General features: G+C 43.1%; 1 protein-coding gene across 1 annotated transcript in view; it reads right to left on the reverse strand.

Annotated features, from left to right (window-relative positions):
* The window catches only part of PLA2G4D (phospholipase A2 group IVD), a 53,484-nt gene that overhangs the window by 22,099 nt on the left and 5,399 nt on the right, over nt 1–25,986 (reverse strand). The window contains exons 2-7 of the mRNA XM_082453119.1: nt 7,999–8,153; nt 5,214–7,051; nt 4,555–4,696; nt 4,069–4,383; nt 869–941; nt 542–678 (exon numbers count right to left, since the gene is read on the reverse strand). Coding sequence (XP_082309245.1) covers nt 542–678; nt 869–941; nt 4,069–4,113 — 255 coding nt within the window. The 5' untranslated portion in view covers nt 4,114–4,383; nt 4,555–4,696; nt 5,214–7,051; nt 7,999–8,153. The remainder of the gene's footprint in view (nt 1–541; nt 679–868; nt 942–4,068; nt 4,384–4,554; nt 4,697–5,213; nt 7,052–7,998; nt 8,154–25,986) is intronic.

Consider the following 25,986-nt stretch of genomic DNA (forward strand, 5'->3'; position numbering starts at 1 on the left):
AGAACAGCAACGTAGCACGTTATTAACACATAGTGCGGCTCACACCTGTTGAATCCTCACTTGATGCCGAGGGCGTGAAAAGATTATTATGCCACTGCACTTTGTACTTCAAAATACTGGTAAAACCTAGAAGCGGTAAGAGGAAATCCAGCAAAGTTCCTAATTCCCCCCCTGCTAATTTTTGTTTTTATAAAAAATAAAACTCTTTTGAAGTTTCCCCAGCCCAACCCCACCCCTGCTTTGCTGGTTCCCTAAGGCGTGGTAGGTACCAGGCACTATACTGGGAGTTCTCTGTGCGTGATCGCATTTAACCTCAAACAACCCAAGCAGGAGGGCTCTTGCTGCCTCCACTCCATAGATGGGCTTAGGGAGGACCAGTATTCTCTCACACCCAGCACATCCAGGCTGGGGCACAAAGACACCCCCTTCCCCAGTTTCTCTGCCTGAGCTCCGGAGGAAGGTGTACCCTACCCCAGGAACCTTCCCAGTGTGGGGTACAGTCTGTCCTCAGGGGGGTGGCCAGGGGTCCTCTGGCCTTTACCTTGACCTGACTTTGGATCAGGAAAGTGAAGGTCTCGTTCCATACAGGATGACTGGAGTTGGTGACTGTCTTGGTCTTGAACTTTGTTCCAGGTGCGGTTGGCAGCTGTAGGATCACGTAGGGGTCTGCCTCGTTCACTGCCAACATCAAGAGAACCGTTGTGAGAGAGAATTCCTCATGCCCCTCTCCGGGGGCCTCACCAGGTTCCTCCCAAGACCCCTGCAGCCACTAGGGGCAGCCCAGCCCAGCCCAGCCCCAAGGCACTGGGCCTTTCCCGTAGGACATGGTCCTCCCCACACCCCTGGGGCCCAGGACACAGCTACTCACAGAGGTCAGCCCAGCCCAGGCCCCGCGCCTCCAGGACCCTCACGGTGAGCTGCCAGCAGGCAGCGGTCTCCCCCTGGAGAGAAATAGGCCACAGAGTCCCTCCTGCTCAGTTACGAGCTCCCCAAATTGGTGCCGAGGCTTCTCCTGAGATGCTGCTCGCTGACGCTGCCAGGCATTCTGGGGCCAAACAGCCTTTGCCCATCACTGTGCCTGGGGCCATGGTCCTGGGCCGCAGCAGTCAGGGATGGGGGTAGAATCTGTGGGACGCCCTCCCTTCAGGGACAGGATTGCACAGTAAAGAAAGCAGGAAACAGAGGGCCAGGGAACGGCCACCACACTGGACATGTCATTTTGGGGTCAGCCACCCCCAGAGCTCACAGGGAGGGCAGCCCTTTGGTGACACATGGGACCCTGCTGCCAGGCGTTCCCCCGGCCTCTGGACAGGAAGTGGGCACGTGACTCCAGGACGCTGAGCTCTGGGGAGCCCAGTGCTCCGTGATGGCCTCAGGTACAAACCGTCTCTTGGGTGTGAATTGGGAAACTCCAAGAGCATCAGGCTGTTCCCGTGAGCAGGGGGTGAAAGTTATTAAGATGCTGGCAAGGCCACATCAGCCCACAGGCAAGCTCAGTAAGGTGGAAGAAGAAACGGAGTGGGCAGGAGCTCAGAGGGACCAAGAAGACGAGCAGTAGCAGGTGGCAGGAGGAAAAGCAGAGGGCAGGGGGGCGCGTGGCTGAATCCTGCTGGGACAGGGCCCGTGGGGGGTGGGGGGGTGGGCCGGGTATCTCAAACCCCTCCTGCTGAGGTCCTTGGCACTGCTGGGATCCAGGGGGCCCTTGGGTTTCTGTTCTTCCTGAGGCCCCGCTGAGTAGGTTTTTCTGGGCACCCTGCACACGTTTCTTACGATAAGGCCCTGTGATCTGAGGCAGAGACAGCAGCGTGCTTGCATGGTGGACATTCAGCCTTGCATAGTTGGGAGACAGCGCTGCGATGAAACCAAAGCTCTTTCCTGCTCTGCACCCTCTCACGACCAGTCCCACTCCTGTGCGTGTGATCTGAAAGTCTAGGCTCCCACCAGGAACCGTCTCTGCTCTGCACACGTGCTACCTGCCAGGGGCTTGGCTCCGTGTCTACGGCACCGGCTCTCCATATCCCACAGAGAAGCTTAAAGGACAACGGGCCACAGCAAAGCCAAGCAGGCTTGTGCCCTTGCCCCTACCCTGCTACCCTGTGTCCCCACATCATCCCTGTCTTGTGGCTTCTTGCTAAGTGTCTTTGTCATCCTTGTCAGCTCTCTGGCAGAGCACACATGACCCTCCCAGCAAGGTAGGCTCATTTCTCCCTTCTTGGGGATCAATGCTAGTGATATCCACAGGCCTTAAGCCAGAGGTTGTAGTTGACAGGGATTTAGTGTCGTTTTAGTCACCTGGCTCCGTTTCCTCCCCACACCCAGATTCCATCACCGCCCATCACAGAGATGGTGCTGGCTGGGACCTGGGTTCCTGTGAGGAGTTGTGGTTCAATGCCCACTCCAAGCCAGGGCGAGGCAGAGGCAGCCAAACCGCAGCCCAGCTCCCACCCCGATCCTCAGGGCCACAGCCTGTGGGCTGCTCTAAAGCCACTTGGGGCTGCTAAGAATCACCCCCAATTGCTCACTTTCCAGCCAGCCACCGTACCCAAATTGGGTGTTGCTGCCCATTTCCCCCTCTGGTCACTGAGAGCCTCTCAACTTCAGAGAGCCCACCGTTTCCTGGAGGATATTTTTCCTAAGATGGAACCCCATTCTCCTCACCTCTAAGAGTGTCACTAACACAGAGCACCTGGAGGATGGGCTGTGACAATCACTATAATGAGTGGCCATTGCTGGGGCAGAAGAGCAGAGTGGTCAAGGCAGGTTCCCAGCCAGGTTGTCTGGATCTAAACCCTGGTCCTCTGCTTACTTGCTGTGTGAGCCTGGACAAGTCATTAAACTTCCTGGTGCCTCTGTTTCCTCATTGTAGTGCAACAAATAATAGTATCAACCTGACACAGTGTCCTGAGGCTGAAATGTGTTAATGCCTGTAGAATGCTTAGCAAAAAGTAAGCAGTTTCTAGATAATTGCTCTTATTTCTTACTATTTATTAAGTGCTTGTTATGTTTCTAGGTGTTATACTAAGCATATTACATATTCAAACTCTATTTATCCTCCTGACACCCTCATAAGATAGTTCTCTCATTTCCTCCCATTTTGCAGATGAGAGAATTGAGGCTTAGCAAGGTTGACTTGCGCTAGGTCACAGAGTTAGTAAGTGATATAGTTAGGATTTAAACCCAGGTCTTCAAGGCCAGAGCTCACAACCCCTTTGTGGTTCTACCTTCTTAGGACTTTGCTTCTTTGTGAAAGCATGCAACACTCATCCCCTGCCCCATGGATATCTAAACATTAGAATTTCATAGATTTGTTTTAGACGAATAGGATTATTGACCCAACTAATGTGTTAACTAGTAGGATTCTTTTCTCCTGAGGACTCTGGGGCTTCACCTTCCCTGTTGAAAAATCCTGCCACCTGGAATACTGCCTTCATTGATGACTGACCCTGGATGCTCATGGAGGGGTCTCAAGCAGGGCGCCTGCACCCAGCTTCCTGTAGCATCCTGGAAGTGCCTCTCCGCCGAGAGTCCCAGCCACCCTCTCTGTCCCTGCACAGGAGCCCCGGGGCCTCCTCCATCCTCCGTGGCTCAGTGCTGGTCTCTGCCCATCACGGGGGATATAGCCCAAGGGAGGTTGAGCGGGGTCCAGAGGATCTATAACCATGAGGTCTTCAGCTGGGGGAGTAAGAGGAGCAGGCTGCCTTTTCTCCCTGCTGGCACCCAGTGACCCGCAGTAGGACAGTGCGGGGAGGCTGGAGAGACAGGACGTGGGAGCTGCGGGCACAGCCTCTGAGTCAGGCTGAGATGACGCTCCTCACCCTGGTCTCCCGGGCCCTGGATTCTATGGATGCTAAATGTCCGTCCCACCCACTCCCCATCCCTAAGCACAGATTCCCCCACCGTCTGCCTCCTGCCTCCAGCCTCTGCCTAGGCAGAGACCCCAGGTCTGGGACCCAGCCCCTCCCCAGAGACCAGAATCACCTTGGTTTCAGCTATGTCAAGCTTGTTAGAATGCACCCTAGCTCCAGGCCCTGCCCTGAGTGATGCCGACAGGCTCAGTGACATTATTACCTGGTGAGGATGGCCAGGTGGTCCCCTAGGTGTCGTTCTCTCCATGCCAAACCTTTGGCTCCACTCCAGGCCCGGCTCCCTCCAAGAATGACAGCTCCCTGGCTGGCTGGCAGCGACTACTCCGATGGAATGGGACTGACTGTGAACCTGCCAGCCTCTGAGGAGCCACGATCCTATAAACAGCCGGGGCCCCGCCTCCAGGTCACTCCCTCAGCCCAACACCTTCTCCTCTTCTCCTGGAGGCTGAATCAACTAGCTTTTCCAGAAACTTCTGGCAAGGCTCCAGGACCTGCAGGTGGAGCATCTCTTCCAGACCTGGGATGTCAGGGTACAAGAGAGGGGGAAGTCAAGTCCGGGGAGCAGCGGCAGGAAGCTGGTTCCCCTGAGGCTGAGGGCAGAGGGCAGGGTGGGGTCAGAGCTAGGAAACCCCTGCAGCCCAGCCCCAGCCTGAGCCAGGCCAGCCTCTGGGGGAGGAGGGCTGAGCACCTGAGAGCAGATGAGCAGCCAGGAGCCTGGGAGGAATAATAGGGCGGCCCCAGGGGTGGGCTCTGAGCAGACTCCGGAGACCTAGCTGCAAGGGGCTCTGGACTCTGGCTCTAGGCCTCTCACTCCTTCCGTGTGGCTGGTCCTAGGAATTTAGAGGATTTCTGTTAAAACAGAGTGACAAACTTTGTAGGAAAGGTAAGAGACCAATCAGGAAACTCTTAGATTATGAATATTACAGGAAAAAGCTTTGTGAAGTCACCTGTTTAAACTATTCAGTATGCACAACATGAAATGTTCTCCTGAAATGCCATGAACTCAGCCATTTTACTGTCAATTCGTTATATAATTGAACAATAATGATTTGTTTTTTGAGGCAAATGAAACTGAATTAATGTTAACCTATTACAAATGGATCTAAAATGTATTATTACAGAATCAGCCAGAAAAGAACATTAAAGAGATGTTTTCAATCATGTCTTAAATGCTTTTTTCCCTTTATCTGATGGGAATTTCAAGAAATAGAAGTTATCATATTCCTGTACTACAAGCAGCTAGCACATCTAGATAGCTCAGAGGGGAGAGAAACTTGTTAGAGGTTGTAGCAGATTTTATTTTTCTAAAGATGGTTGCAACAGTGTCTCCTGTCCTCATGCTCTTACCCCTCCCTCATCAAGAGGTGGACGCAGATTCCCCTTCTCTTGGACCTTTTGGGCTGGAGGCGCTAACTCATAGGATGTGAGGAACTTGACGCTGCTTGACTCTGAGGTTAGGTAACAAAAGGCGATGTAGCTTCTCCTTGACGGCTGGAAAACTTCCGCTGAGAGCCACCATGACAGATGTCCGAGTCCCTGAGGTTCCGTGCTGTGAGGAAGCCAGGCCATGTGGAGAGGTCAGGAGTCCTCATCCCCAGGTCCTCCCAGCCCAGGGCATGGGGATGCATAAGCCTTCAGGTGATTCCAGCCCAGCTACTGAGTCACCCCCAGCCTGTGCCCTTTCTGAATTTTTGACCCACGGAAACTACGAGCCTACTAAAGGGGTTACCGTGTTATGCCATTAAGGTTGGGGTGGTCTGTTACATAGCCATAGTAACTAAATCAGAGCTTTTCTCAAATTTGCTAACAATCCTAAAGTTTTACATGGCATTGTCAATGAAGAGCTGTGAAGCAGAGGGAAACTACAAATAATTAACTATTACGAACTATCAATAATTTAAAACACTAAATTTCCTTCAACCAGGCTGGGGGAAGATTTCTTTCTATTTGATCGAAAGAAAATGATTTTACAAAATTGACATTGAATAAAGAGGCAGTCAGGGAGTATAAAACCAAACAATGAAGGAAAAGGTATAGAGATTAATTAATAAAAATATTATGTTAGTTTCCAAATTTTTGTGATGTTTTGCATTTGTCAACCTTTTACAATTTGTATTTTGTGTGATATTACTTTATCTAATTTTGTATCAACTTGTATAAACTTCAGGCTCCATAGAACATGGATCTAATGTGTGTGTCACACTGTTCAAAGTGTGACATATATATATCATGTTTACTGATTCCCCAAACCCTATGAGGCAGGTATTATTATTATTATCCTCACTTTACAAATGAGAAAACTGGGGCAGGAATTAGTTGAGGAACTGCTCCCAGGTCAGCCCGGGAGTCTAGACCAGAGGCAGTGCTCTTAACCATCACCTGCAATATGGTCCCTCTGCAGCAGAAGTGTAGGCAAGAGGGAGGATGAGGGAGTCCCTGGATCAAGCCTTGCCTGAAGGAGTGAATCTAGTTCTGGGTTTTTCATTTGGGTCCCAGCCCTTCCCCATCTACTTTAACTCCAGGAAGGAAGGGGTCAGTCCCTCCCCTCCCTTTACCTTTCCCCAGAATAGCACTCGATGACAATGTCATAGATGAGAGGAGGTACCTGACAGGGTGGAGGAGGAGACAGAGCTGATGCCCAGCTGATTCTCAATCCAGGAAAAGCCCTGAAGCAGGTGGTGGGACAGGCAGCAAAATGTATTGAGCGAGGCAAGGATGACACGCACTTCAGAGTTCAGCACTAATTACCATGTCAGCACCAAGGGACAGGTAGGTCTGTGTTCTTACTTCACAAGGAAGTGGTTATTCACTCAACTGGCAGACAGGAAGGACAATTTCCTGTCCACGACTGCTCAGGACCAAGCCGGAGAGGAGCACCGGCCCCTGTCCTCATTTCAGGGCTACTGGAAAAGATGAGCCTCTCTCTCAGCAGGGGGCAGGATGCCACTCAGCCAGTCCATTCATTCATCCAACAGATATTTACTGAGTGTCTACCATGTCCCAGACAGGGGGCCAGGTGAGTAAAACAGGCCTGATTCCCACCTGAAGAAGCTTCCGTCCAGTGTACAATCTGCTTTCCTATCCATATCTCTCAGCCAACGGAGCACATCCGTGACTTCGAACCCAGGATGTTACACTGCAGGCCCTGGAGTGCTAGGGCAGGTATCCGACCCAGAATGGAGCCTCTGGAATTTCAAGGCAAAGAACCAACAATAACATTATAAACAAATATTATCCAGCTAATTAATTTTGTCTGGAGGCAGTGGTGGCAGGTACATGAGCTTCAGGTAAGTTAAGAAATAGGAGCATGTCTCAAGAACTACTGATGTACTTGGACCAGTCTCCCTTCAGGCCTCCCCTGACCTGGCTTTCTCCAACTCTGGGGGCTCTCCTTAGCTCCCACTCTGCCCTATTGGTCTTTTTCTCTCTGATTCCTTTTTTCATAAACCTTCTACACACTGGAAATGTGTGTGAGCATTTAAAATTTATTGTGTTTACAACTTTTATGCTCTAGTTCATAATTTTTTAAAAATTAATTAAGTCTTTTATACATTTTCAAAACAGAAACCTCAACTAAACTGTTTTAAGCATGAATAAAGCCCTTTAATGATTTTTATTTCTGTGGGTTAGCTTATCTCAGAAAAACATCTTTCTCTAAACTCCAGGGGTGACCTCCTCCTGCACCACCAGATTTCACAGGAGAACCCCATCTGGACCCCATGTCCAGAGTTTCAGGTATCCTGCTCTGTTGGCCAGGAGCTCATGTGAAATCTACCCTTTTCTTTCCACCCAACATTGACTCATCTGAAATGCGTTTCCTGTAAACACCCAACAAACCAACAACCCCTTTCCAGGGAGAGACCATGAGGCACTGATCTGCTTGCAGGGGTTCAGGAGGAGTATGGGCTACACCTTTGCCAACCTGCCCCCTTTCTGCAGCTGAGAAAGCAGCACCCGGGGCTCCCCTGCCAGTGCCGAGGAGCGTTCCCTCCCTCTGGGCTCCATGGAGGGGCCGCATGAGTGACTTGAGCTGGAGCTGGGTGCTGGGGGGCCAGGGCAGCCCCTCATCACACTCCCAAGCAACAACTACAGTAGATATCTTGTCTCATGAAACTGGAATTAAAATACATACGTAAGTGTGCTTTTACTGTTTTGACACTTCCTCCTGTCCATCTCCCCTCTCCTTGGCCAACGGCACCCGTTGTCAAAGCTGGAGATGAGAGGAAAAAAGGAGGCTCCTTCTGCTGCTGGTCTCAGAGTCAGCTCTCCAGAGACAGGGCTTGAAGGCTGAGCACTGAGAGGAAAATAAAGGGGTTGGTAAATGTCAAGAGTTTCCTTTTACATGTCATGAGCAAAGCTATGAGCTCTGAGTCCTGGGTAGAGAGAGAGAGTACTTAGGGGATGTGCCCATCCAATGTAAGGGGAATGGAGAAAGACCCTCTACTGCTATGGGGGAGAAGGAGAAGGACAAGAGCTCAGCCATTCACATGTCTTAACTCCCGCCCCAGGCCCAAACTCCGAGGGGGCATTTTGCACAAACAAATCATTTGGGTGAAATCCTAGAACTGTGAGTTTGATCCTCTCTCCATAGGTGTATCATGGGAAAAGTCGTGTTCCCTGAGAGAAGCACCTGTCCAACACAGTAGTGCCCGGGGTGGTTGCTGGAAGTGATTGAAAGAGGGTCTAGGTAGGGCAGGTGCCAGCAATGGTGCTCCCCTCTCTTCCTAGGCCCCTTGTGGTACAGAAGGGATCCAGAAGTCTTCTTGAGCTCACGTTGAGGGTGTAGAAGGTAGTTAAGCTGAGAACCAGTGGCCTTTCTGGGGCTACCATGGAGCTGTGGGGTAGCCAGCCTGAGCTTAGGGATGGACAGGGTCTGGATGAGGCACAGAGTATTCTCAGCTCCCGAGGGAGCTAAGGTGGGTCTGAGCCAGCCAGGGGCCTGGCCCTGACCTGGCTTGCATAAAATAGGTGTCCTACCAGCTGTAGTTTCAGCTCAGGTGCAAGCAGGAGCCTAAAGGCCAGGCCAGGGAGACCCCAGAAAACCCCAAGTAAATGATAGGCTGTATCCCTCTAAGGCCGTTGCTTAGCTGTCATCTTAACTATAAGGATGGGGGTAGGGAGATCTCTGAAAAAAGCATTTCCCGGCACTCAGCCACCAAGCATCTGGCACAGTGGTTCTGTGCTGGGAAAGCTAATCCAATGTGTTAGGTGCAAGGCCTCTACACATGGCCCTCTATAAGCAAGTGAAACTAGACTAAGCACAAAGAAGAAGGTAGGCCTTATCTTACCACCTAGATTACATCTTATTTTTTTCTGGGGACCCAGCGGGCTTTGCCAGTGACGCCATGGGAGGTGGAGACAAGATGGTGGAGTAGAAGGACATGAGCTCACCTCCTCTCACGAAAACACCAAAATCACAACTAACTGCCATGTAACCATCAACAAAAAAAGACTGGAACCTACCAAAAAAGATATTCTACATCCAAAGACAAAGAAGAAGCCACAACAAGATGGTAGAAGGGGCACATTTGTGATACAATCAAATCCCATACCCACCAGGTGGGTGACCCACAAACTGGAAAATAACTATATCCCAGGGGTTCTCCTACAGGAATGAGAGTGCTGAGCCCCACATCAGGCTCCCTAGTCTGGGGGTCTGGCACTGGGAGGGGGAGCCCCCAGTGCCTTTGGCTTTGAAGGCCAGAAGGGCTTGACTGAAGGAACTCTCCTCCTGGAGGGTGCACACAAGTTCTTGTGTGCACCGGGACCTAGGGGAAAAGCAGTGACTTCATAGGAGCCTGGGCCAGACAGACCTGCTGGTCTTTGAGGGTCTCCTGGGGAGGCAGGGGGTGGTTGTGGCTCACTGTGGGGACAAGGACACTGGTGGTGGAGGTACCAGGGAGTATTCATTGGCGTGAGATCTCCTGGAGATGGCCATTTTGACACCAAGATGGCCCCACTCAACAGCCTGTAGGCTCCAGTGCTGGGATGCCTCAGGCCAAACAACAAACAGGGCAGGAACACAGCCCCACCCATCAGCAGACAGGCTGCCTAAAGTCTTCCTGAGCCCACAGCCCCCACTAAACACATCCCTTGACATGGCCCTGCCCACCAGAGGGACAAGACCCAGCTCCACCCACCAGTGGGCAGGCACCAGTCCCTCCTACCAGGAAGCCTGCACAAGCCTCTTAGACCAGCCTAAACCACCAGGGGGGAGACAACAGAAGCAAGAGGAACTACAGTCCTGCAGCCTGTGGAACGGAGACCACAAACACAGAAAGTTAGACAAAATGAGACAGCAGAGAAATATGCTCCAGACTAAGGAACAAGATAAAATCCCAGAAGAACAACAACTAAGTGAAGTGGAGATAGGCAATCCACCTAAAAAAGAATTCAGAGTAATGATAGTAAAGAGGATCCAAGGTCTCAGAAAAAGAATGGAGGCACAGACTGAGAAGATACAAGAAATATTTAACACAGAGCTAGAAAATATAAAGAACAGAGTGGAACAATACAATAACTTAAATGAAAAACACACTAGAAGGGATCAACAGCGTGATAAATGAGGCAGAAGAATGAATAAGTGTGCTGGAAGACAGAATGGTGGAAATCACTGCCACAGAACAGAATAAAGTAAAAAGAATAAAAAGAAATGAAGACAGATTAAGAGACCTCTGGGACAATATTAAACACACCAACATTCACATTATAGGGGTCCCAGAAAGAGAAGAGAGAGAGAAAGGACCAGAGAAAATATTTGAAGAGATAATAGCTGAAAAGTTCCCAAATATGGGAAAGGAAACAGTCACGCAAGTCCAGGAAGTGCAGAGAGTCTCATAGAGCATAAAACCATGGAGGAACACACTGAGACACATACTAATAAAACTGACAAAAACTGAAGACAAAGAGAAAATATTAAAAGCAACAAGGGAAAAGCAACAAATAACATACAAGGGACTCCTCATAAGGTTATCAGATAATTTTTCAGCAGAAACTCTGCAGGCTGGAAGGGAGTGGCATGATATATTTAAAGTGATGAAAGGGAAAAACCTACACCCAAGAATACTCTACCCAGCAAGGCTGTCATTCAGATTTGTCAGAGAAATCATATACTTTACAGACAAGCAAAAGCTAAGAGAATTCAGCACCACCAAACCAGCTTTCCAACAAATGCTAAAGGAACTTCTCTAGGTGGAAAAGAAAAGGCCACAACTAGAAACAAGAAAATTACAAATGAGAAAGCTCACCAGTAAAAGCAAACATACAGTAAAGGTAGGAAATCATACACACACAAATATGATATCAAAACCTGCAATCATGAGAAGAGGAGATTACAAATGCAGGATCTTGGAAATGCATTTGAAATTAAGACACCAGCAACTTAAAACAATCTTGTATATATAGAGACTGCTATATCAAAACCTCATGGTAACCACAAACCAAAAATCTACAATAGATACACACACAAAAAAGAAAAAAGGAATCCAAACACAACACTAAAGATAGTCATCAAATCACAAGAGAAGAGAACAAAAGAGGAAAGGAAGAAAAAGACCCACAAAAACAAATCCAGAACAATTAACAAAATGGCATTAAGAACATACATATTGATAATTACCTTAAATATAAATGGATTAAATGCTCCAACCAAAAGACATACACTGGCTGAGTGGATACAAAAACAAGACCCATATATGTGCTATCTACAAAAGATCCACTTCAGATCTAGGGACACATACAGACTGAGAGTGAGGGGATGGAAAAAGGTATTCCATGCAAATGGAAATCAAAAGAAAGTTGGAATAGCAGTACTCATATCAAACAAAATAGACTTTCAAATGAAGACTGTTACAAGAGACAAAGAAGGACACTACATAATGATCAAGAGATCAATCCAAGAAGAAGATATAACAATTGTATATACATATGCACCCAACACAGGAGCACCTCAATATATAAGGTAAATGCTAACAGTCATAAAAAAAGAAGTCAACAGTAACACAATAATAGTGGGGGACTTTAACACCCCACTTACATCAATGGACAGATCATCTAGACAGAAAATCAATAAGGAAACACAGGCCTTAAATGACACATTAGACCAGATGGACTTAATTGATATTTATAGAACATTCCATCTGAAAGCAGCAGAATACACATTCTTTTCAAGTGCACACAGAACATTCTCCAGGATAATCACATGCTGGGCCATAAAGCAAACCTCAGAAAATTTAAGAAAACTGAAATCATATCAAGCATCTTTTCAGACCACGATGCTATGAGATTAGAAATCAACTACAAGAAAAAAAAAACTGTACAAAACACAAACATGTGGAGGTAAACAATATGCCACTAAACAATCCATGGATCACTGGAGAAATCAAAGAGGAAGTCAAAAAATACCTAGAGACAAATGAAAATGAAAACACAATGATCCAAAACCTTTGGGACGCAGCAAAAGCAGTTCTAAGAGGGAAGTTTATAGCAATACTATCTTACCTCAGGAAACAAGAAAAATCTCAAGTAAACAACCTAACCTTACACCTAAAGCAGCTAGAGAAAGAAGACCAAACAAAACCCAAAGTTAGTAGAAGGAAAGAAATCATAAAGATCAGAGCAGAAATAAATGAAATACAGACAAAGAAAACAATAGAAAAGTTCAATGAAACTAAAACCTGGTTCTTTGAAAAGATAAACAAAGTTGATAAATCTTTAGCCAGACTCATCAAGAAAAAAAGCAGGAGGGCTCAAATCAATAAAATTAGAAATGAAAAAGGAGAGGTTACAATAGACACTACAAAAATACAAATGATCATAGGAGGCTACTACAAGCAACTATATGCCAATAAAATGGACAACCTAGAAGAAACAGATAAATTCTTAGAAAGGTACAGTCTCCCAAAACTGAACCAGGAAGAAATAGAAAATATGAACAGACCAATCACAAGTACTGATATTGAAACTGTGATTTTAAAACTCCCAACAAACAAAAGTCCAGGACCAGATGGCTTCACAGGTGAATTCTATCAAACATTTAGAGAAGAGTTAACACTTATCCTTCTGACACTATTTCAAAAATTGCAGAGGAAGGAACACTCCACCCTCATACTATGAGGCCACCATCACCCTGGTACCAAAACCAGACAAAGATACCATATAAAAGGAAAATTACAGGTCAATATTACTGGTGAACATATGTGCAAAAATCCTCAACAAAATACTAGCAAACCAAATCCAACAATACATTAAAAGGATCATATATCATGATCAAGTAGGATTTATCCCAGGGACGCAAGGATTTTCAATATCTGCAAATCAATCAGTATGATACACCACATCAATAAATTGAAGAATAAAAACCATATGATCATCTCAATATAGATGCAGAAAAACTTTTGACAAAATTCAACACCCATTTATCATAAAAACTCTCCGGGGCTTCCCTGGTGGCGCAGTGGTTGAGAATCTGCCTGCCAATGCAGGGGACGTGGGTTCGAGCCCTGGTCTGGGAAGATCCCACATGCCACGGAGCAACTGGGCCCGTGAGCCACAATTACTGAGCCTGCGCGTCTGGAGCCTGTGCTCCGCAGCAAGAGAGGCCGCGATAGTGAGAGGCCCGCGCACCGCAATGAAGAGTGGCCCCCACTTGCCACAACTAGAGAAAGCTCTCGCACAGAAACGAAGACCCAACACAGCCATAAATAAATAAATAAATAAAAACTCTCCGGAAAGTGGGCATAGAGGGAACCTACCTCAACATAATAAAGGCCATATATGACAAACCCACAACATCATACTCAATGGTGAAAAGCTGAAAGCATTTCCTCTAAGATCAGGAATAAGACAAGGATGTCCACTCTTGCCAGTTTTATTCAACATAGTTTTGGAAGTCTTAGCCATGGCAGTCAGAGAAGAAAAAGAAATAAAAGGAATCCAAACTGGAAATGGAGAAGTAAAACTGTCAGTTTGCAGATGAGATCATACTATACATAGAAAATCCTAAAGATGCTACCAGAAAACTACTAGAGCTCATCAGGGAATTCAGGAAAGTTGCAGGATACAAAATTAATACACAGAAATCTGTTGAATTTCTAGACACTAACAATGAAAGATCAGAAAGAGAAATTCAGGAAACAAACCCATTTACCATCACATCAAAAAGAATAACATACCTAGGAATAAACCTACATAAGGAGGCAAAAGACCTGTACTCTGAAAACTGTAAGACACTGATTAAATAAACTGAAGATAACACAAACAGATGAAACAATATACCATGTTCTTGGATTGGAAGAATTAATATTGTTAAAACGACAAATACTACCCAAGGCATTCTACAGATTCAGTGCAATGCCTATCAAATAACCAATGGCATTTTTCACAGAACTAGAACTAGAAAAAATCTTAAAACCTGTATGGAAACACAAAAGACCCTGAATAGCCAAGGCAATCTTGAGAAAGAAAAATGGAGCTGGAGGAATCAGGCTCCCTGACTTCAGACTACACTATAAAGCTACAGTAATCAAAATAGTGTGGTACTGGCACAAAGACAGACTTTTAGATCAATTAACAGGATAGAAAGCCCAGAAATAAGCCCATGCACCTATGGGCAATTAATCTACAACAAAGGAGGCAAGAATATACCAAGGAGAAAAGACAGTCTCTTCAATAGGTTGTGCTGGGAAAACTGGACAGCCACATGTTAAAGAATGAAATTAGAACACTCTCTAACACCATACACAAAGATAAACTCAAAATAGATTAAAGACCTAAATGTAAGACAGGACACTATAAAACTCTTAGAGGAAAATATAGGCAGAACACTCTTTGACATAAATTGCAGCAATATCTTTTTGGATCCAACTCTTAGAGTAATGAAAATAAAAACAAAAATAAACAAATGGGACCTAATTAAACTTAAAAGCTTTTGCACAGCAAAGGAAATCATAAACAAAATGCAAAGACAACCCACAGAATGGGAGAAAATATTTACAAATGATGCAACCAACAAGGGATTAATCGTCAAAATATACAAACAACTCATGCAGCTCAATATCAAACAAACAACCCAATCAAAAAATGGGGAGATCTAAAGACATTTCTCCAAAGAAGATATACAGATGGCCACAAAGCACATGAAAAAGATGCTCAACACCACTAATTATTAGAGAAACGCAAATCAAAACTGCAATGAGGTATCACCTCACACCAGTTAGAATGGTCACCATAGAGGTCTACAAGCAATAAATGCTGGAAAAGGTGTGGAGAAAAGGAAACCCTCCTACACTGTGGGTGGGAATGTAAACTGGTATAGCCACTATGGAGAACAGTATGGAGGTTCCCTAAAAAACTAAAAATAAAAAAATTAAAAAAATTAAAAAAAAAAAACTAAAAATAGAGCTACCATATGATCCAGCAATCCCACTCCTGGGCATATATCCAGAAAAAAGCATAATTTGAAAAGATAATGCACCCCTATGTTCACTGCAGCACTATTTACAATAGCTAACGCTTGGAAGCAACCTAAATGTCCGTTGACAGATGAATGGATAAAGAAGATGTGGTACATATATACAATGGAATATTAGCCATAATGACATTTTCTCTGGCTTATTCCCATGCCTACATTCTTGGAGCCCTTAAGAATTTTTGATGAAATTTAGACGAAAACTCGAATTTGAAAAAATTCATGCACCCCAATTGTCATAGCAGCACTATTTACAGTAGCCAAGACATGGAAGCAACCTAAGTGTCCATCGACAGGTGAATGGATAAAGAAGATGTGGTATACATACACAATGGAATACACTACTCAGCCATAGAAAAGAATGAAATAATGGCATTTGCAGCAACATGGATGGAACTAGAGATTGTCATAGTAAGTGAAGTAAGTCAGACAAAGACAAATATCATATGATATCACTTATATGTGGAATCTTAAAAAATGATGCAAATGAATTTATTTACAAAACAGAAGCAGAATCATAGACTTAGAAAACAAACTTATGGTTACCAAAGGGGAAAGGTGGTGGGGAGGGATAACTGAATCATTTTGCTATACACCTGAAACTAACACAAAATTGTAAATCAACTGTACTCCAATATAAAATTTTTAAAAATTTTCTTTACAAAAGCATTTACCAAAGGAATTTAAGTTTACCCCAAACCAAACCCAGAGTTAGTTCACAATAACTGGCAATTTTCAATTCCTCTAGCCATTGGCAACCTACTCCTTACACAGCCCTCCAGAGGCTTGGGGACTGGAAAATAAGATGATATGAGTTATAAAAATGAAAAGAAATCTAAATTCACAGAGAAAGACTCACAGAGGAGGCATTCCTTTTTCTGGAAACTTGGAATATGGGTTGGTACTTATTGATTACTGCAACACCAATTTACAGTATTCTGTGCTATTTAAAAGTGGTGTACAAATATATTTATTGGTGTAAGATGTTAGTTCAGAGGTCATCTAGCACCTGTGCTTAGCCTTTTGGGCTGCCTGTAACCCCTCCTCATTTCCCTGCCTACCCCTTCCCGGACCCTCTCACCACAGTCCCTCCTAAGCCCTCTTTAGGACTCAGCAGAAACAGACTTGCTCAGATCAAAAGAGGCATCTGTGAAAGAGCCAAGAATTCAGACCACACTCTCTCACATACATACATATACACAGTCTTTCACACACCATTTAGGTTCCAGAACAAGGAGCCCATGTTTCCATGGGGTGGCAGCTGTGCATCTGGCCCAAGTTCAAAGAGCCAACTGTGGATAATTAGGGAGGAAACTGTGCACACCCACCAGCGGGAGCCTTGCCAGCATGGGCCCATCACCCCACAGCCTTCAGGAGGCTGAGCAGAGAGGGTGCTGAGTTGTGAGGAGGGACAGGAGAGGCTGAAGAATGAGGAGGAGGAAACAAAAGGAGGATGCATCAGAAAGTACTGGTACAGACATAACGTTGTATAAAAGAAGCCAGACACAGAACAGTACATGCTGCATGATTCCATGTGTCGGATCGAACAGACAAAATTAGTTTATGGTGATGGAAGTTAAAATGTGGTTACCTTTTGCTCGGGTAATGTTCTGTATCTTGATCAAGGTGGTAGTTACTCCAGATGTACACTTATGTAAATATGTGTCCAGCTGTACATCTATGATCTTGCACCTTACTGTGTAAGTTATACCCAATACAAACATTAAAAAAAAAAAATAACAAGGAGTTTACAACCGGGGGTGAGGGCAGAGAGCTAACAAGTAAATTGCTTGATGGTTCATACCCCTAGAAAAGCTCAGGTACCTCTAAGGGTAAAAATGTAGATAAACCTGAAATTAGGTTGATTGGTTTGAAGCTGGCAGAAGAATCCTAGTTCCACAGATAACCTGCCCAACCCCAGCAAAAGATTAAAGATTTACTCTCTGGAGAGGAGGAAGATTCAAGGACAACAGGCACATCTGGGAACAGGTAGATTGAGGGGGAGTCCAGGTACTGAAATGTGAGTCTCCAACCCCAGGCTTCCTTCCCCACTCAGCCCTAAGAATGCTGGCAGCCAACCTTACACCTCCCCTGCCACCACCATTGCCACGACCACCAGGCAAGAGAACAGAGATTCCCTTCCAGGGAAATGGGCCAAGAAAAAAGAAAAAAACTACCAATACTACAGGTAAGCATTGCACTACACAGTTCCAGGTCCCTGTCTGATCAACTTACAGTGAAGCCCCCACTAAACCAGGTCAGACTATACGCACCAGGCTTCCAGAGATCCCTTTATTGCTTTGCTTTTAAATGTGAACAAACAGCTGGGGATTCCCAACATGTGAAGAAATCCTCTAGCATGATGACTAAAGATGACCAATTACAAACCAAATAAAGAGACACAGAGGAAACAGAGATGAAACAGATAGCAGGAGAAAACTTTTTTTTAAAACTGTAATTAATATCTTAAAGATGATGCATCTATGTAATAAAAAATGAGATACCATGAAATGGAACATTCAGAAAATATAAAGAGGTCCTGTATGTTAAAAATATGATGGCAAAAATAACTGAAATTAATATTAGTCAGTAAAGTTGAGGAAATCTCCCTAGAAGCCAAACAGAAATACAAAGAAATGGAAATGAGATTTAAGATAAGAAAATTTGGAGAAGCATGCCAGTATCTTCCTATTAGGAGTTCTAGGAACAAATAACAAAACAATTATAGAAATTATTAAAGAAATAATACCAGAAAATGTTGCAGAACTAGAAGAGTCTCCAGATTAAAAGGGTTCACTGAGTACATAGGACAATCAACAAACAAACAAACAAAAAAGACTCTCACCAAAGCACATTATCATGAAATTTCAGAAACCTGGAAATAAAAATACCTGGAAGAAACACAAAAAAGTCACACACAAAGGACTGGAAATCATAATGGAATTGAACTTAATAGCAACACTGGAGGTTAGAAGACAAGGGGAAAATGTCTTGAAAATTCAGACAGAAAATGATTTCAAATGTAGAATTTTATTCCCAAACTGTTACTCAAAAGTGAGAGTAGAGAGCTTCCCTGGTGGCTCAGTGGTTAAGAATCCACCTGCCGATGCAGGGGACACAGGTTCGAGCCCTGGTCCTGGAAGATCCCACATGCCACGGAGCAACTAAGCCCCTGCGCCACAACTACTGAGCCTGCGCTCTAGAGCCCGTGCTCCACAACAACAGAAGCCACCCCAACGAGAAGCCCGTGCACTGCAACAAAGAGTAGCCCCTCTCACCGCAACTAGAGAAAGCCCACGCACAGCAACAAAGACCCAATGCAGCCAAAAATAATAAATAAATTAAATAAATAAATTTTTTTAAAAGTGAGAGTAGAATATAAGCATCTGCAGAAATGCAAGATCTCAAATTTTTTTCACCTATCTCAGCTATTGGTGCAGTGCTTTCTAAACTTTAACGTGCATGGGAATCACCTGGGGATCTTGTTAAAATGCAGATTCTGATTCAGTAGGTCTGTTATGGGGCCTGAGATTCAGCATCTCTAACAAGTTCTCAGGTGATGCCAGTGCTACTGGTTTATGGACCACACTTTGGGAAGTAAGTGTCCCATCAAAATGAAAAAACAAACCAAGATAGAGGAAGGAAGAGGATCCAGGAAATTAAGGATCCAACATAAAAGTCAAAGGGAATGGGGCTTCCCTGGTGGCGCAGTGGTTGAGAATCTGCCTGCCAATGCAGGGGACACGGGTTCGAGCCCTGGTCTGGGAGGATCCCACATGCCGCGGAGCAACTAGGCCCGTGCGCCACAATTACTGAGCCTGCGCGTCTGGAGCCTGTGCTCCGCAACAAGAGAGGCCGCGACAGTGAGAGGCCCGCACACCACGATGAAGAGTGGCCCCCACTTGCCACAACTAGAGAAAGCCCTCGCACAGAAACGAAGACTCAACACAGCCATAAATAAATAAAATAGTGTTTAAATAAATAAAAATAAAAAAAATAAAAAGCCAGCTTGTATATCACCTGCTCTTTAAAAAAAAAAAAAAAAAAAAAGTCAAAGGGAATATCCAGAAAGACGCTGAAGGGAAATTCCAGGACATTAACTGAAGGGCAACCAGTCTGAATTGGGACATCAAGGAAGTATCAAAAGGAGGAGGAGGTTGTAAAGGAGAAAATAATGAAACTGATGATGACCTGACATATTGAGAGAAGACTTATGCTGCTGGTGGAGAGTTTGCGTACAAATTAGTGACAGTAACATAGAAAACTAAGCAAATGAAAAAGTGAGGCAAGCATTACCTCCAAAAAAAACTAAAACTTAAGAATAAAAGAAGTGTAATCATATATTGCATAATCACAATACTGTAAACAATAAATACTGACCAAAAATTATAACAATATTGGGAAGTTGATGGAAGGTAGGATAAAAGAACTGAACCCTCATCTTCCATGGTAGGAAGTCATAAAAAATCAAGAAATAATAGTATAAGCAGGTTGTTTAGGAATATGAAGGTAAATACCTAAAGAAACAGCTAATAGAGTTCAAAGCAGTTGCCTGCTGAGTAGGTAGGAGTGGGGTAGGGAATTAATGCTTTTTCATTATAAGCTTTGTAAAACTATTTGATTTTTTAAAAACTAAGTACATGGATAACTTTGATCAAAATAAAAATAAAGAAAATTGTTTGAAAACATGGACACATTGTCATTAGTAAACCGCTTACAATACACATCACAACTTATTGCCACTCCCCAGTGTCTCAGGACTCACTGCTGCAAAGCACAGCTCAGAAGCAATTCATTCTCTTTAGATGCTCAGTTCCAGGAGAGGCCACATGGGCAGGAGATATTTGTGGGTACAGCAACAGCAAGCTCCAGACATGGTTTTGAAACTTCCTGACATCCAAAAATACACCCAACAGGTTCCTCAATAAGGTAACACTATGCTGTGCCTACTATTTCCAAAAGAGAAGCTTTTACCTCCTGGGTTTCCTATTTCAATAAGTAGCAGCAGTGTCCACCCAGCTGCCCAACAGATTAGGCAGGATTTTTTTCAGTTGCAAGTATGAGAAACTAAACTCCAACTGGCTTAAGCAGAAAAGCAATTCATGAGCCCCAGGAAGCCCATGGGAAGCACTGGGAAAAGCCAAGTTTCCAATCCTACCTTCAATATTCACCATTGTGCAACTTGGACAAGATACTTAAATCACTTATAAAATGGGGGTGATAATAGTATTGTTGTGAATATGAAATGAGTTAACATTTTAAAGTACTTTGGATAGTACCTGGTGCAGAGCTAATGCTCAATAGATATTAGCTATTACTATTATAAGCTATTATGCAGGAATCACAACAAATCTGGAGGACAAATAAAAATATTCATCCTGGACATATTGTAGTGTAACTGCAGAACACCAAAGATAAAGAACAAAAGATAAAAGCCCTCAGGAAAGAGAGAGAAGTTGCCTACAACTAGGCAATTAGGCTGGAGTGGGCTTTTCGATAGCAGTAATAGAAGCCAGAAGAAAGTAAAATATCTTCAAACTGCTGAGAGAAAAAACTGCCAAATGAGAATTTTAACTCAGCCTAACTATTATTTGAGACTCAGTATTAAATGAAGAACTCATCAGATCAAAATCAACTGAACCACCAACAATCCTCACCAAGCTCTTCTAAAGATTTACTCCAGGAAGAACGAAAAAGAACAAAGGATGAAATGCAAGAAGCATTGCTGGGAAAATAAGTTAGTAAACATATGGTAAACCAAAATATTGACTATAAAAATAATAATCTTGATGATGACTAATGTAGGGAATAAAAAAGAAGTAAAACACAGAACAATGACAAGTGAAATAGGAAGATGTGACTGGAGCTAAAACATTCTGAGGACCTTGGTATTGCTCTGGAGGAGAGTAAAGAAATTAACTTTAAACTTGGTGAATTTAAGTAAACAGTTTAAAATTTGGGGATACCTACAAAAAGAACAGAAATAGAGCATATAAGGCTTCCCTGGTGGCACAGTGGTTGAGAGTCTGCTTGCCAATGCAGGGGACGCGGGTTCGAGCCCTGGTCTGGGAAGATCCCACATGCCGTGGAGCAACTGGGCCCGTGAGCCACAGCTACTGAGCCTGCGCGTCTGGAGCCTGTGCTCCGCAAAAACAGAGGCCGCGATAGTGAGAGGCCTGTGCACCGCGATGAAAAGTGGCCCCCGCTTGCTGCAACTAGAGAAAGCCCTTGCACAGAAACAAAGACCCAACACAGCTAAAAATAAATAAATAAATAAATAAATAAATAAATAATAAAAATAAAGGAATTCCTTTAAAAAAAAAAAAAAAGAAATAGAGCATATAAACCCCAAAACAATAGACAGGGAGAAAAAAAAGAATCAGAAGGAATTCAGGAAAACTTAGAAAAAGAAGAGTGAATAGAAGGCACAAAATAAGATAGCAGTAATGGATCCAAATATTTCAAAAATCACGATAAATATTAATGGACTAAATCCATCAATTTAAAAGCATAAATTTACTTTTCTGTATGATTGAAGTTTATCACAATAAAATATTTTTAAAAGGGAGCGTGTCAGTCTAGAGTTTCTTAAAAAACCACCTATGGCTGTTTTCAAGGGTACACTGAAAACATAACACAAAAAAGTTGAAAATAAGAGACTAGAGAAAGCTACACCAGGCAAACACTAATCATAAGAAAACTGGTGTACATATAGACAAAAGAGACTTTAATGTAAAAGTCACTAGGGATAAAGATAATTGCTATGTAAAGATAAAAGGAATAATTCACCAGGAAGATATGACAGTTTGAAACTTGCATGTACCTAAATAACATGCCTGAAAATATTCTAAGCAAAACTTGACAAAATTTCAAGGATATTGATAAATCCACAATCACGTCTCTCTCACTATAACACGCCTGAAAATATTCTAAGCAAAACTTGACAAAATTTCAAGGATATTGATAAATCCACAATCACGTCTCTCTCACCAATAGGTAAGTAAAATACACAAAATATTATTAAGAATATAGAAGATTTGAGGGCTTCCCTGGTGGCGCAGTGGTTAAGAATCCGCCTGCCAATGCAGGGGACACGGGTTCGAGCCCTGGTCCGGGAAGATCCCACATGCCGCGGAGCAACTAAGCCCGTGAGCCACAACTACTGAGCCTGCGTGCCGCAACTAATGAAGCCCACGCACCTAGAGCCTGTGCTCCGCAACTAGAGAAGCTACCGCAATGAGCAGCCCATGCACCATGACGAAGAGTAGCCCCCGCTTGCCGCAACTGGAGAAAGCCCACGCGCAGCAACGAAGACCCAATGCAGCCAAATATAATACATAAATTAATTAAATAAAATTTTAAAAAAATGCACAGACTCTTTAAAAAAAAAAGAATATAGAAGATTTGAATAACAAAGTTAACAAGCTTTATTTACGGGACATATATAGACCCCTACATCCACTACATTTAAGGAATGTATGTTCTTCTGAAGCACAATGGAAAATTTACAAACACTGATCATGAATGAGGCTTTATGATAAGCCTCAAAATTTTAAAGACATAGTGTAACAGAGAAGAACAAACCTGACTTCATACTGGATCTATTTCTTTAGCTCTAGCTGCCTGTGTTTAGTCATGCTGGCTCTGCAACTTTGTAAAAGAATGTTGCCTATAGCCTGAAATACACATGCTAGCCCTTTCTCAAGGCTCTGCCTCCCAGGCTCGACCTTTAAACACTTTTCATTAATACAGAGATAAAAATTTACAGAGCATGCCTTTAAAAATCCATGATTTGGGCTTCCCTGGTGGCGCAGTGGTTAAGAATCCACCTGCCAATGCAGGAGACATGGGTTGGAGCCCTGGTCCGGGAAGATCCCACATGCCTCCGAGCAACTAAGCCTGTGAGCCACAACTACTGAGCCTGCCCTCTAGAGCCTTTGAGCCACAGCTATTGAAGCCCGTGTGCCTAGAGCCCGTGCTCCACAACAAGAGAAGCCACCGCAAGGAAGAGAAGCCCCCGCTCGCCGCAACTAGAGAAAGCCCGCGCACAGCAACGAAGACCCAGTGCAGCCAAAAATAAATAAATAAATCTATTTTAAAAAAATCTATGATTTGAAAATTATATTTTAAAAAAAACACATTCCCAAATGGAAACATAGAGTAAACTTATTTTAAAAAACCTTACTTTTTAGAACAGAAAAACTGTGAAGACAATACAGAGTGTTCATATACCATGTGCCCAGTGTTCCCTGTTATCAACAGCTCACATTTGTGCAGTACATTTGTTACAATTAATTAGCAATGTTGATACATTATTATTAACAAAATCCATACTTTATTCAGACTTCCTTGATTTTTACCTAATGTCCTTTTTCTGTTCCAAGATTTCATCTGAGATACCACATTACATTTAATAGTCACGTCTCCTTAGCCTCCTCTTGGCTGTGACAGTTTCTCAGACTTTCCTTGGTTTTGACGACCCTGACAGTTTTGAGGAGTACTGGTCAGGTATTTTGTAGAATGTCCCTCTATTGAGATCTGCCTGATGTTCTTCTTGTGATTAGACTAGGGTTATGGCTTTTGGGGAGAAACATTGCAGAGGCAAAGTACCATTTTCCTCACATCACATGAAGGGTTAATACTATCAAGGTGCCTCATTATTGCTGCTGTTGACCTTGATCACCTTGCTGACATAATGTTTGTCTATCTTCTCTATTGTAATTTACTTTATTCCCACTTTTCATACTGTCCTTTTTGGAACTAAGTCACTAAGCATAGCCCACACTTAAGAAGTGGGAGTTATATTCCATCTCCTTTAGAAGGGAGTATCTATATAAATCATTTGGAATTCTTCTGCATTGAAGATTGATTTGCCTCTCTCTCTCACTGACTTATTTATTCAATCATTTATTTACACCTGTGTGAACTTATGGATATTTATTTATGCTTTGGGTTATAAATACTATGTTAGTTGTTTTGTTGCTCAAATGTATATGTATATGTAATATATATTAAAAATATTACATATGTATATATAAACCTGTGTGTATATAATATATATTATATATTAATATATATTAATCCATGTATGTACACATATCCATAATTATTTCTACATGTGTCTATCAGTATCTATATAAAGTTAAACATAAGTTCATACTCATAGAGTCTCTAGCTCTAACCCAAGTACCTTGTGCTTCATTCTTGGCATCTGGGATTTTTTTAGAAATGAATTAATAATTAAAAATCTAACAACAACAAAAATAAAACTCAAGACCCAGATTGTTTGATGGCAAGTCTTATCAAGAATTCAAGGAATAGACACAATTTTAAAAGTGCATTTGAAAGGCACCAAGAAAGACCAAAAAACAAAAAAAAAAACCCCAAAACAGGAAAGACTTTCCTAGATAGAAAGACTCCATATCTAAAGATGTCAATTCTTTCCAAAAATAATCTATACATTTAATGACATTCCAGACGAAATCCCAGAAGGGTTTTCAATGAAATTTGACAAGCTGAATCTAAAATATATAGAGAGAAGGTCAAAAAACAATAATAGCCAAGACAATTCTAAAGAAGAACAGGAAGGGGATTTGCTTTACTATAAATTAATTATAGCTGAGTCTTGGTGCAGGAGTAGACAACTGGACAAATACAGCAGATCATGGAGTCCAGAAACAGATCCACACATATTTGGAAAATTGTTAGATGAGAAAATTGGCAGTGTAGATCAGAGGGGAGAGAACTATCCATTAAATGGTGCTGGCAAAAACATAATTTAGGTCTTATATTTAAAAGTAAAGAGTTTGATATTTACAACATCAGAATAAAAAGGGATTTCTTAAACAAGAAACAAAAACCACAGACCATAAAGGAAAACAATCATATACTCAATTATATTAAAATGTAATTCAAATACAAAACTTCTTTTTAATAAAAGACACCTTCCAAAGTTGAAAAAATAAGCTACAGACTGAGGGAAGATATTTGCAATATATTTAGCCAAAAAAGTACTGGAATCAAAAAGTATCTTTATACATTAACAAATCAGTCAGAAAAAAACAAAGAACTGAATAGAGAAAATGGGCAGAGTATATAAACAGGCACATCACAGAAGAGCAAACGAGAATAGCCAAGAAACACACAAAAAATACGTTCAACTTCACTAGTATTCAGGGAAATGCAAATTAAATTCACAGTAAGATACTACTTCATACACATCAGATTTGCAAACATTCAAAAATCCTACAAGATTTTTAAATGATGAAGTAAATTAAGCATTTTTCCTTCTCCCCTTGGAAGTCTTCCAAAAGCGACATGAGAAAATAATAACAGAAACACAAACTCCACCTCTGATGAAACTGAAAGACATTTGAATCCCAACCCACAAAATATCTGGAAGGACTGCCAAAAGCAATGAAGATCAAGCAGTAGGGGCAGGTAGAGAAGCAAGGATGCAGGCGATGCCTGAGCTCAGAGACAGTTCAGAGTGTACATACCAAGGTGCAAACACACCCTGAATTGCAGAGCCAGAATAAGGAATGGGGTGCATGGGCTTGTGGCAGGAACTTCCATGGGATTGGTTTAGTTATGAGAAATATAGGAGGTAGGGCTGATTGATAAATCCCAAAGACAAGCCCCTTCAACATGAAG

This window comes from Balaenoptera physalus (genome assembly GCF_965194825.1).
Source record: "Balaenoptera physalus genome assembly, chromosome: 2".
NCBI classification, from domain to species: domain Eukaryota; kingdom Metazoa; phylum Chordata; class Mammalia; order Artiodactyla; family Balaenopteridae; genus Balaenoptera; species Balaenoptera physalus.